General features: G+C 45.4%; 1 protein-coding gene across 1 annotated transcript in view; it reads left to right on the top strand.

Moving 5' to 3' along the window:
* Positions 1-7,297, top strand: part of nup210 (nucleoporin 210) — a 58,597-nt gene extending 51,300 nt beyond the window's left edge. Inside the window, exons 32-39 of the mRNA XM_041846704.2 lie at positions 794-1,014; positions 1,624-1,760; positions 2,810-3,071; positions 3,826-4,076; positions 4,268-4,472; positions 4,932-5,051; positions 5,259-5,333; positions 5,651-7,297. Of these exons, the coding sequence (XP_041702638.2) occupies positions 794-1,014; positions 1,624-1,760; positions 2,810-3,071; positions 3,826-4,076; positions 4,268-4,472; positions 4,932-5,051; positions 5,259-5,333; positions 5,651-5,757 (1,378 nt within the window). The 3' untranslated portion in view covers positions 5,758-7,297. The remainder of the gene's footprint in view (positions 1-793; positions 1,015-1,623; positions 1,761-2,809; positions 3,072-3,825; positions 4,077-4,267; positions 4,473-4,931; positions 5,052-5,258; positions 5,334-5,650) is intronic.
* Positions 7,298-13,554: the final 6,257 nt, after the last annotated feature.

Here is a 13,554-nt window from a genome sequence, read left to right as displayed (position 1 = left end):
TGCATTTGGCACTTAAATCTATAAGAATGCATGTATTCAATCAGGTCTTGTAGGCCTCGCAGCAAAGTAGACATTGTATGTTACATACCGACACCATCTCTGGTATTGATTTTCTAAATTACATTTCAATGCATTGTATGTGGTGTATTTCTTTAAATATATATTGACCCGTAAAAGATATCTACCTGACATTGAGATATGTAGAAGTGGAAGCACTGGTTTTCTGCTCTGTTTTGCTGTTTGAGTGCAACATAAAGTGTGTGTGTGAGTGTGCACATTGCACAGCCCAAGTCTGTTTATCTGGAAGCTGCAGCAGGACAACTAAAGTAAATGAGTGCACCATGGCAGGGTTTAAAGCCAGCATGTCTCTCCCAAGGTTCCCAACATTAATTTAGACTGCTTTTCGTTCCTCCCCATTCAGAGTGAGTTGTTTCCACCTGAGTGAGCTAAATTAATGGGAGAGGGGGAAGAAGAGAGGTTGCACTGCTCAACCCGGCTAGGGACTCCCTCATTGGCCTGCACAATAAATTGATTCCATTACTTTGTTCTCAAGGTGCTGACAGACTACTTTAGGAGAGACATGTCCAAATAAGAGTAAGGAAGGGGCTGATGGTGGGGTAGTAAGGGGTTCTATATGTGATTAGGCTCTATAGGGCCTCAGAGGGCCACAGGAGAGTCACTTTTGTGTTGTGCCCTGGCAGAGGTAGTTGATTACTGGTTATGCAAGGAAAGCCATTGGGAATTCATACCAACCAACTACATGTTGACCATTTCCTCTCCTCTCTGTCTGTAGGGATGACCTGGTGCAGGTGGGCCGGGGCCCGGGTAACAACACCCTGACGGTGCGGACGATCAACGTGGGCCTCACCCTGCTGGCCGTGTGGGACAAGGAGCAGGCAGGCATGGCTGACTACCTGGCGCTGCCCGTCCAGCACGCCATCCACCCCGAAGACGCCACGAGACTGGTGGTGGGAGACGTGGTCTGCCTCAGCGCCCAACTCCTCAGCCCCCAAGGTGAGAGTTCAAGGAGGGGTTAATGTGGTGTTGTAAAATAACAGGTGCACTGTCACTAGTAGTACAACCAAGGTGCATGAAATTGAGATGAGGCTTATCTACAAAGATGTTTAAACGATTTTGGAGCAAAATGGATGTTTCGTTGGATAGATGCAGTTTCATGTGGTTCTTTGATGTTGCATCTTAAATATGTGATATCAGTGGAGGCTGGTGGGTGGAGCTAAATGAGGACGGGCTCATTGGAATGGCTAGACTGGAATAGATAGAACGGTATCAAACACATTGAAACCACGTTTGTCTCCGTTCCATTGATTCCATTCCAGCCATTACAATGAGCCCATCCTCCTATGGCTCCTCCCACCAGCCTCCACTGTGTGATATGGAATATTGATCTGTTTGGCAATTTCCTTGTTAGTTTTTATCTACTTCGGAATGGAGTCATATTTCTGCTGATTTTCTAAACATTACCATTGTCAGCAAACATTACCATTGTCAGCCCTGCGGGAAGCAGTGTGACGGATAAGACAGTCTTACAGTAAAGGAAGTGTGAATATTCTAGATGAGTGTTGAACCAATTGTAGTGTTTCAGCTCTACTCTTTTCCCTACAGGTGTCCCGGGTACCTGGAGCTCCTCATCCACTGGCGTGCTGCAGGTGGACTCTAAAATGGGCGTGGCCGTGGCAAGAGATGCAGGCACCACCACTGTCTACTATGAGATCCCTGGCCTGCTGAAAACCTACAGAGAGGTAATGTAACGACAACCTTACTACCAGATAACATTTATCTGTGTTAGAGATGGGATGAAATTGCGTAGTGCAACAACAAATGGTTTAATCATGAATCATGATTATCCAAAACATTACACACTATCCCGGTTTCTAGAGAGGTGGACAACTCTACTCACTGGGCACACACTGGTTGAATCAACATTGTTTCCACGTTATTTCAATTAAATATTGAACCAACGTGGAATAGATATTGAATTGACATCTGTTCCCAGTGGGTAACTTGTATCCAATCCTAGAACAGACCTGAAGTCTTAAGGTAGAGTTCTAAACCGTAAACATCTGACACTATAAAGATGCTTATAAGACTTAACTCACCACCATCATCGTCGTTTTGATCAGAACTAGATGATCATGGCTGTCTCAGTGTAATGTGTGTGACGGCCCTCCCACCCCCTTCTGTGGGTCTGATGTCTCCACAAAGAGACACGCAGGCAGCATGGAGAAGATTAATTAGCCCAGCCTTCCTCTTTGAGATGGATCTCTCTCTCTCTCTCACTCTCTCTCACTCTCTCACTTTCTCACTCACTCAAAGAACATCTCTCACCGCCTCTTATGTCTCTTCCAGGCAGCTCCCTCTTTCCGGCTTCTATGTGTTCCTGTGTTTACATATGAATCTTTCCCAATTAGCTGACAGTGAGTGACTAAGGAGGATCAGTGTTGAGTGGATTAGATAGATGCTATCTGGATCAGTAGTTAACACTCCGACAGGAACAACACATCTTAAAGGAGAAGGCTCTGAATGGAGATGTTAACCAGTACCGTGTTGCTGTACTGAACACTGAAGTGAATAAGCCCAGCTGTTCTCTTCAATTTGCACATACATGGGATTTAAATCACAGGACAGGTGAATGCAATGTGGAGGCTACCTGGAATCGCTTTTACCAATCCGGTTCCTTTATGTCAGTGCAGATGAAAGAAGGTAGACAATGAGCGGAGACTTCTTCACCGACTTGAGATGCACCCCAAATAATACCAGTGTTGTGACTCCCTGTGTTGGTTTGTTTCAGGTGGTGGTGGAGGGGGCCACCAGGACAGCGGTGATGGCTCACCCTGCAGCGGTGAGGGGGGACAAGGACACCAGGGTGCTGCTCACCACCAGAGAGACGGGAACCAACCTCATAGGCTCCTGTTCCTCGGCCCAGACTGCCTTCATCGCCCTGCTGCACCCTGAGACCTCCGTCAGCTGCCATCTGAGCTTCACCAGCGATGCCGTCGAGTTCTCCGCCCATGATGTCTACCTGACACACACCAGCTTCGACCCCAGCACCGGTAAGACCTGTTCTCGGGCTCAAGGAAGATGAGGTGGTGAGTGTTGGCCAGTATGTTTACTGAATGGTCTTTGCTCCAACCTTCAGTTTACTTGTGTATAATGGATTTGACCTTCACATCATTAATCACCCATTAGATCCATTGGAAATGCATGCAGCAGGAGGGATTTATTAAACCCACAGTGGGTCAGCTGGTGTGTGCAGTGCAGTGCACCAGGGGCTGCTCTGGCAAAGAGGGCAAGGACGTTTACAAAGGAATAATTTACTGAAGGCCATAAATGGTGTCAGGGTGATATATTCAGCAGAATGGGCCTAATTGTTTTGGGGAGTTTGGGGCTCCTCTCCCGCCCTGGCCCAGTGCAGGCTTATGTTTGGGGGGGACTAATGGGCCTGTATGAATGTGAGATGACTCTGGAGCGGGGAGGGTGGGGAAGGTAAACCGACTAAACACCACCACAGGTGGGGAAAGATTCTCCCACCACTATTACTACATAAGGGATTAGAATTCAGTGGGTTCTAATCATGTTTTACATGGAATTCTCGTGGCTATTGCATTTGTGCCTTTTAAATAATGTTTTAATGAAGAGGCGTTTAATGTTATAGAGGAGAAGCCTAGTCTTTAAGAAGTAGATTCTAGGAAGCATCCATGAGCATGGAAAACTTGAAATAAGAAAGATTTTGATGTCACTTTCTCTTTAGAAACGCTGACACCTATTCTTACCTGTCCACCTCTGCCCTCCCTCTCTCCCTCCCAGGGTTCTACTCCTGCTCTATGACCCTGCAGCCTCTGAGTGACCAGCAGACACGGGTGCTGAGCCTGTCCATGACCAACCTGTTGGTGACGGCTGGGGTGGAGGGCAGTGCCTTCTCTGGGGAGCAGGTCAGTGCCAGGCTGCCCGTGGAGACAGGCCTGTACTCTGACCAGACGGAGTTGCTGCTCAGCAACCTGCAGCCCGACGCAGAGCTCACAGTCTACGGCCCCACCGCAGCACTCGGCAGCCTGGAGGTATGTCAGTCTGTCTGTCTGTCAATCAATCAACTACATTTTAAAGTGCCTTTGACATGGGTCTCATCACACCTTCCAGAAGGCATTAAAAATGGAAAAGGGAAATTGATGAGGGAGGTATAACATTTGGCACTGGATGTCACTTCTCCATAACCCCACTGTTTCACCCACCATCTCCTCCTGTCCGTTAGGTGTCGTCCAGCTCTCCGTCCATCTCGGTCCGGGAGAGAGAGGTGTCCCATGGCTTCCCCAGTTTCTCTAAGTACACTGTCAGTGCGGTGGACCCCCAGGCTGCAGCCTCAGCCTCCGTGTCCATAACCAGCTCATCCACTGGCCAGACCCTCGTCATCCCAGTCACCCTCATCCACGTGACTGATCCCAGCACCACCATGCAAGGTCAGCTAGCCATCTCTGAGTGGAACGGGGTTGACGATATGGTAGATGGAATAACTCTGATGGTGCAGGATAGCAAGATGTACTATAAAAGAGGGGAAGCTGTCAACACCCTTTAATAGTATTTGAGATAATTATAGCAGTGTTGGGATTCTTTTCTTGAAAATGTTCAGGTCAGCCATTTTATCTGAGAGCGTTATTATTATGGCATCAGTAGGAAAGCATTAGACTGCAGTGTGAACCCTGCATCCTCTGACCAGCCATCCATAAAGCCATTAGTTGTTCATGGGCTTGAGAAATGGAGCACATTAGGATTTCACTGCAGTGTCGACTAGCACCACACCGTCGTCGTTGCAGTATTTTTATTTTTTTTAAACATTTGGTAACACGTTCATAATTGTTAGAAAGAAGCACTGAGCAGTGTCATATCCTAGTCTCACCCATTCCTTTTGTCCTCTACAGGTGCTTCTCCCCTGGTTGCCATGGAAGGAGCCCATTTCCTGCAGGCCTTCATAGACTCCTACCAGATGATGTTCTTCACCATCTTCGCGCTACTGGCTGGCACCGCCATCATCATCATCGGTGAGTAGCCACATCCCCAACTAGGATTGTGTTTTTGCACGAGACCTGTCATCACTTTACCTTGTTAGCAGATCTGCATAGATTACGCAATATAATACATGTGGGTTGGATAGTGACTGTTTTGATGTTGATACTGTAGATCTTCAGGGACCATGAAGACATTTGACCATTTATAACATGTCATGTTAATGCTCTCTTCCTACCCAGTGTGCCATGCACTGTTCTCTCAGAGGGACTTAGCACCTCACCCAGCCTTCATTCAGAGGACACCGTCCCCTTCAGGTAGAGACCTGTCATTGTTTACAATATGTACACTTTTAAATAGTGTTGACTTCAGTTTGCCACTTTCTAACAGGCTTTATACTTCTGCGACACAATTTAATTGAGAGGTAACTGCAGTACATTTATATTTTATTTCAGCTGTGTTTGGCTAAATGTTGTTTTGCTCATTTGCTTAGTAGACATTTGTTGAATAGCTGTTTGGAGACATTGATTAGAGCAGTTTATTGCTCATATACTCTTTGCTCCATTGAGGGTTCTTGAGTTTCAGTGCTGTTCCATTTGTTTAGCATGCTGTGTCTCACTCACACCTCTTTCAGGTTTTGCCTCACCCGTCTCAAACTCCTTCGCCCACAACATGACCTCCTCGGACACAAGGAGCAGCCCCAAACTACGACTCTTCTCCCCAGACTATAACTCCCGGTAGAGATCCCTACAGTACCTACCGCAGCTTATGACAACACCCCTGGCCTGAACTCTACACGGGATTGGGAAGTGGTGCCTTTGTCACTCAGAGGAGAATGTCAGAGAATATTACTGCTTGCTTCGGTCATATGTACAGTATTCAAAAGTATGTGAGTTTGTTTAAAAAGGGGCAAACTCTTACAAAGTTGCATTTTCACTTAGTCATGCATTGAGGTCAATGGGAGACTAAGTGAACTTTTGACTTAAATGGAAGTTATGATTTGCCCCAAAATGTGCACTTCAATTAGGACTGAAGACAGACTTTAAGCAATATGAAGTCAACAGGGCTATCTTTGTGTGTGCGCGTGTTCTCAATTGGGCAAAAGTCTGTCCTCTCCTCGACTCCTCCTTTCCAACGTGACTCGGAAACCGATAAGTGGTGGCCATATGTAGGAGTGTCTCAATTCGTGAACTGAGGAGTTTGCTCGTCTCCTTGATACGCTACTTGTCTTTTTATCTATAAAATGTCTGGCACAACCAGCAACATTTCTTTTTTACCACATAACACATATTTTGGTATTCCTCCTCTGCGAATGTAATTTGCCTTGTGATGCGCAAGTGGAGAAGGAGCCTCATTTCATACAAGCACATTTGTTTGCACGTTTCCTCGATTACCTGTGACCTTTTTCAAAAGGAGGCGAGGAGAGGACAGAGGAAAGGATGCAAGGAGTCAAGTAAAACCAATTGAGAATCTCCCTGTGTGTATGTGAAGCACAGCACAAACCATCCCTGCCCCAACTGCAGGTCACGGATTGGCCTGATCAGCCATCTCCGGACCCATGGCCAGACAGACCATGTGTGAAGCATGGTGTGTGTGTTTTTGTGTGTGAATCATGGTACATTAAACTAGTCCGAATGTTTGTTTTTTGCAAAAGAAAATGTTGTACTCTGTTTTCAGTATTTGTTTTTACACCGTATTATGTGTGATTTCAGACCTATACTTAATTTTAAGAGGCTGCAACCGTTAACTAATTTATACTCCCATTTTGCTTTTCAAATATGTACTTCTAAGCTTGAAGATAAGTGTTGTTGATCAAGAATTGTTGTTTTGAAACTCAGGAATTTGACAAACTACTCTCCTGGATGGCTTAGTTGTCAGCAGCAAATGATAACATGAAGATGCTAATTTCAGGTTATGTTTAAATGTTATTTTGGGGAAATGTAGCATATTGATTTTGTGAGAAGTATAACCACTGAATCCGTCCATTTTGTAAGTGCGCATATTGAGGACATATCACCTATGTTCAAAGTCAGGATATGGTCAGTCAATGCGTTCACTTTGATGACATTCTTGTTTTGCAACTTGGTTGTATTTAACAATTTTTAAATGCTTTGGTCAGTACAGTACTTATTGAGCCTAAAGACAGGCAGCTCTTCTGTCAATTACCAATGTGAAATAGTTTGTTTTTCATTATATACTGATCAGAAATATAAACCCAACATGCAACAATTTCAAATATTTTACTGATACAGTTCATATAAGGAGATCAGTCAATTTAAATAAATTCATTAGGCCCTAATCTATAGATTTCACATGACTGGGAATACAGACATGCATCTGTTGGTCAAAGATACCTTTAAAAAAATGGGCCTCACAATGGGCCTCAGGATCTCATCACGGTATCTCTGTGCATTCAAATTGCCATCGATAAAATGCAATTGTGTTTGTTGTCTGTAGCTTATGCCTGCCCATACCATAACCCCACCGCCACCATGGGGCACTCTGTTCACAACATTGACATCAGCAAACTGCTCGCCCACAGGATGCCATATGGTCGTGAGGCCGGTTGAACGTACTGCCAAATTCTCTAAAACGACGTTGGAGGCAGCTTATGGTAGAGAAAGGAACATTCAATTCTCTGGCAACAGCTCTGGTGGACATTCCTGCAGTCAGCATGCCAATTGCATTGAGATATCTGTGGCGTTGTGTGATAACTGCACATTTTAAAGTGGCCTTTTATTGTCCCCAGCACAAGGTGCACCTGTGTAATGATCATGCTGTTTAATCAGCTTCTTGATATGCCACACCTCTCAGGTGGCTGGATTATCTTGGCCAAGGAGAAATGCTCACTAACAGGGATGTAAACAAATTTGTGCACAAAATTTGAGACCAATAACATTTTTGTACGTATGGAACAGTTCTGGGATATTTTATTTCAGCTCATGAAACATGGGACCAACACTTTACATGTTGCGTTTATATTTTTGTTCAGTGTACAATCCCTTCAGTATCTTAGCAACCAAAGTGAACTAGCAATGTTGTAAATTACCTTTGTATTACGAGGCATATGTTCATGTATGTATGCGCCGAAGTCCTTGAAGCAAGCTCTGATATGTTATTATTGAGGCGTATTCAGGCTGCACCTCATTGTTCGGAAGAATAATCACAATTTTTGTATTTGGAGAAAGAAAGCTGTGGAACTTTCAAGGTGATTTATGTTGAATGATTTCAGTTTTAATGTGCAGACAGTGTATTATTCCCCTGCTTTCTTTGTGTTTTGACATTTTTAAGCATCTTGCCTTACTCTCATCTCTCAGCAGTGCTAAGCAGCAAAGTGGAAATACTAGAATTACCTTCCGGCTTGAGTGTTTGTGAGATCATTGTCATTGCTGAATAATAAACATTTTACTTTTCAAATGCGGTTGCCTCTATGAATAACCTGTAGTTATGGCTTCTTGTTTCTTGATTGGAATTTAATACACCCTGCAGGGAGAACGGAACACACATTCACATTGGAATGAAAGGGCGTGTCCTTAGCTAGAACAATCACATTGATTGGAACAGAGGCTACTGTATACTTAAGGCATCCAACAATTGCAGCACACCATTTCCTAAGCCCATTCCTCTCAGTGGTACTGTGTTGGGGGAAAAATAAATACCATATCCCTTCCTTGTGATACACAAGTTTGTTTCCCTCTTCATTTCCCTCCCGTGTTTGAGCCGTAGAAGCAGGTCCTCTGTGCATCACAGCTAACTGATTTCCCATCTGTCCCTAAGCCCAGTGGTAGTGACACACCACGCTCCCTCCCTCCGCCCTGCCACAGACAAACAGAGGGGATGAAGGAAGTGTCATCATCCCAGGGTCTCTGGAGATGTGTTAAAGGTCTGAGATCGCTGATCAAACACCTCTCGTCCTCCCGCCTGCCTGCGTCAATGGGACACAGTCGGTCGGACACAGCTCATCTGTATGCCTGCTCTGGCGCAACGAATGCCAGTAACTGCTCGGCAACCTTAAGTGGGTGTGGAGAAGAGCACGATAGGAAGCAGGGTGATGTGAGCCAAATTGGCCAGCTGTGGCGTCCATTAATGACTTCTTAAACCTGTGAGATGCTGTGTTTATTTTAGTTGATAGCGTTACATTTACGTTGAGCGCTTGAATGTCACAATCTTTACAGTACGCAGATTAATTAAGGTGCAGGTATACCAATTCAAGTGGGACTGGAGGGAGAATGTACACAAAAACACTGATGTGTAAACACACATGCATATACCTACTCCAGTGATTGGGATGTTCATTCCAGGTCCTTGGTATTTGGTAATGTGTTTCACACACTTGTAAACAGATGCTCTAAAAACAGAGCCTTTGCCCGTGCTTGAACGTTGGGTGGCTGTTTGAAAAGAGAGCCAGCTGCTTAGCTCAGGCCAAGGCCAACACAGTGCACATTTTAGAGCCAGACCTGCTTATACAGTAAATAGAGGATAGAATGAAGCTATATACAGGGAGTAGCAGTACCAGATCAGTGTGCAGAGGTATGAAGTATTTGAGGTAGATATATACAGGAAGGCAGGGTAAAGCGACTAGGCATCAGGATAGATAATAATATGAGTAAGAATAAAGAACAGAGTAGCAGCAGCATATGATGAGTGTGAAAGTGTGTGTGTTGTGTCGGTATGCGTGTGTATGTGAATGTGTGTGGGTTTTGTGTGAGTGTGTATATAGTGCGTACACACGTATTTATATAAGGTCCCACAGTTGACAGTGCATGTCAGAGCAAAAACCAAGCCACGAGGTCGAAGGAATTGTCCGTAGAGCTCCGAGACAGGATTGTGTCAAGGCACAGATCTGGGGAAGGCTACCAAACAATTTCTGCAGCATTGAAGGTCCCTAAGAACACAGTGGCCTCCATCATTCTTAAATGGAATAAGTTTGGACCACCAAGACTCTTCCTAGAGCTGGCCGCCCGGCCAAAATGAGCAATTGGGGGAGAAGGGCCTTGGTCAGGGAGGTGACCAAGAACCCAATGGTCACTCTGACAGAGCGCTAGAGTTCCTCTGTGGAGATGGGAGAACCTTCCAGAAGGACATCCATCTCCGCAGCACTCCACCATTCAGGCCTTTATGGTATAGTGGCCAGACGGAAGCGACTCCTCAGTAAAAGGCACATGATAGCCCGCTTGGAGTTTGCCAAAAGGCACTTAAAGGACTCTCAGACCATGAGAAACAAGATTCTCTGGTCTGATGAAACCAAGATTGAACTCTTTGGCCTGAATGCCAAGCGTCACGTCTGGAGGAAACCTGGCACCATCCCTACGGTGAAGCATGGTGGTGGCAGCATCATGCTGTGGGGATGTTTTTCAGCGGCAGGGACTGGAAGACTAGTCAGGATCGAGGCAAAGATGAACGGAGCAAAGTACAGAGAGATCCTTGATGAAAACCTGCTCCAGAGCGCTCAGGACCTCAGACTGGGGCGAAGTTTCACCTTTCAGCAGGACAACGACCCTAAGCACACAGCCAAGACAACGCAGGAGTGGCTTCGGGACAAGTCTCTGAATGTCCTGGAGTGGCCCAGCCAGAGCCCGGACTTGAACCCGATCTAACATCTCTGGAGAGACCTGAAAATACCTGTGCAGCGACGCTCTCCATCCAACCTGACAGAGCTTGAGAGGATCTGCAGAGAGGAATGGGAGAAACTCCCCAAATACAGGTGTGCCAAGCTTGTAGCGTCCTCAACAAGAAGGCTTGAGGCTGTAATCGCTGCCAAAGGTGCTTCAACAAAGTACTGAGTAAAGGGTCTGAATACTTATGTAAATGTTATATTTCAGTGTTTTATTTTTAATACATTTGCAAAAATTTCTAAAAACCTGTTTTTGCTTTGTCATTATGGGGTATTGTGTGTAGATTGATGAGGAAAATAAACAATTTAATCAATTTTAGAATAAGGATGTAACGTAACACAATATGGAAAAAGTCAAGTGGTCTGAATACTTTCCGAATGCACTGTCTATACAGTATAGTCTTGTGAGTGTGCACACACAATCACACGCACACACAGACACACTAATACACAGACACACTAACACACTAATACACACATCATTGTTTTTAGTTGTATTGTTTGTACTATTATTAGTAGTATTTTTAGTTGTATTGTTTGTATATCATTGTATATCAAATTTGTGTGACTATTCTTGTCCGTCAGTGTATCAGTGTTTTGTTACTTGTCATGTTTTGTGTTTTTTTGTGGACCCCAGGAAGAGTAGCTGCTTCATCGGGCAAAAGCTAACGGGAATCCAAATAAACCAACAGACAAACCAACAGCATAGAGTCAATGCAAGATGGGGTCAATGCAGACAGTCCGTGTAACCACTTAATTAACCACTTATGGCTATTTAGCATTCTTATGGATTGGGGATAGAAGCTGTCTCGGAGCCTGTTGGTCCAAGAGCCGATGCTCCGGTACCGTTTGCCGGACGGTAGCAGAGTGAACAGTCCATGGTTTTGGTGGCTGAAATCTTTGGCAACTTTTCGGGCCTTCCTCTGACACCAGCTGATATAGAGGTCCTGGATAGCAGGGAGCTCAGCCCCAGAGATGTACTGGGCCGTACGCACCACCTCTGTAGCGCATTGCGGTTGAGGGCGGTGCATTTGCCACACCAAGCGGTGATGCAGCCAGTCAAGATGCTCTCGATGGTGCAGCTGTAGAACTTTTTGAGGATCCGAGGGCCCATGCCAAATCATTTCAGCCTCCTGAGGGGAAGAGGCACTGTCATGCCCTCTTCACGACTGTGCAGGTGTGTGTGGACCGTGTTAATTCCTTAGTGATGTGGACGCCAAGGAATTTGAAGATCTCGACCCACTCCACTACATACCTGTTAATGTGGATGGGGGCGTGCTCCCCCCTCTTTCTCCTGTAGTCCACAATCAGCTCCTTGGTCTTACTGACGTTGATGGAGAGGTTGTTGTCCTGGCACCACACGGCCAGGTCTCTGACCTCCTCCCTGTAGGCTGTCTCATCGCTGTCGGAGATCAGGCCTACCTCTGCCGTTTCGTCAGCAAACTTGCTTTTGTTCAAGGGTTAATTAAAGTGTGGTGATTGTAATCAAGACGACTGTATTTTTTTTATTACAGAATAGTAATTGTTTGCAGAATAGGACATGCACTGTGCATACTGACATTATACATGCAGGACTGAGGTCAATCATGCTAAACTAAAGTAGACAGTCAATTTATTTCCCCCCATTAGTGTGTGAGAGTTGTGAAAAAACCTACCTGCCAACCTGTCTACCTAGAAGCTGTCTTGGTTCCTCCTGGGTGAAGGAGAGGAGCGGGAGAGGGGCGCTACGTTGGTCACCACCTGTGTTCCAGATGGGTTAATGTACTGACAGGGGAGGAAATCAATGAGACCATCGGTTGTGAAGGAGACCTGAGAGGAATAGTAAGGCTGGCTATTCCCTCTCCCTGAATGATCCGGACCAGAGCAAAGATTTCCTATCGACCACCGTCTGGAAGCCACAGTGGTTATAGATGATGAGAAAGATTATGAGCCAAATGGAAGCCGTTAAGATGTGTGACATTATCCACAGAGCTCAGTTAGTTTAGGGAATGTAATAGCTACGGTACGGTATATTACACCTGAGATTTTGTTAACACCTGAGGTTGAAAGTTATGTGCAATCTCCTGTTCCTCTTAAATTCTTACAGCTTTGATTTAGATAGATTTGTGACGAAATACCTGACATACATGATGCCTTTCATTACATATGACTTTTCTGAAATGTAGTCCTATAGCCTACCACAGTTCTGCAAATGAAATATTATCTTCACTGGTGTGCCCAGTGGCCACTGCCCATTCACATCCATCACACAAGTACTGCATGCTGCATGGATTCATATATCTTCATGAGGAATTGGGCTTTGTAGAGCTGAGCACAGGGTACTGGGCTGGTGGAGTTCTTGGCATTCTCTGTCAAAACTTTTTCCACACTGCTGGCTTAATGATAGGGCCTCCTTTTCCATCACAGAGCGGGCCAATGCTTTGTGAAGCTGAACTCTGAGAGAGCCTCGAAATGTCTTTGCCTCAGCAGAAATATATGAGTGGTTTCACACTGAAAATCTACAGGGCTTGCACACCTTCACTACCACTGGCACCAAGCACAGCACTGACTGGTCATCCAGAGGAAGGAAGAAGAGTGCAGAGAGGATCATAACAATGACAAACAATGTCTTTCAGAGTGCTTCACATCTTGTGGGTGGTGACTTCTCTCATCCACAACTAATGTGTTGTACCCGGCAGGGTGATGCAAATGTTTCACTGCTGGTTAGACTAGCAAAACTAGCGTCCTGTCCAGAGGGTGTACTGGTACATGAAGCTGCCTCACGCTATAGAAACAGGAGATAAGTTCCTATGAGCTGTTCCAGCTCGCTCAAGCCAAGGCTACTTAGTTACTTATTACTCCTGGTGCCAGAGAGGTGAGAGCTTGATTACGGTTAACTAGAAGCAGAGGGATAAACTGGGAAGCAGCAGACAGCTATGTACTCT

The sequence above is a fragment of the Coregonus clupeaformis genome, chromosome 24 (genome assembly GCF_020615455.1).
Source record: "Coregonus clupeaformis isolate EN_2021a chromosome 24, ASM2061545v1, whole genome shotgun sequence".
Classification (NCBI taxonomy): domain Eukaryota; kingdom Metazoa; phylum Chordata; class Actinopteri; order Salmoniformes; family Salmonidae; genus Coregonus; species Coregonus clupeaformis.
Note: the sequence above shows the minus strand (reverse complement) of the source record. Positions and strands in the feature narration are given on the sequence as shown.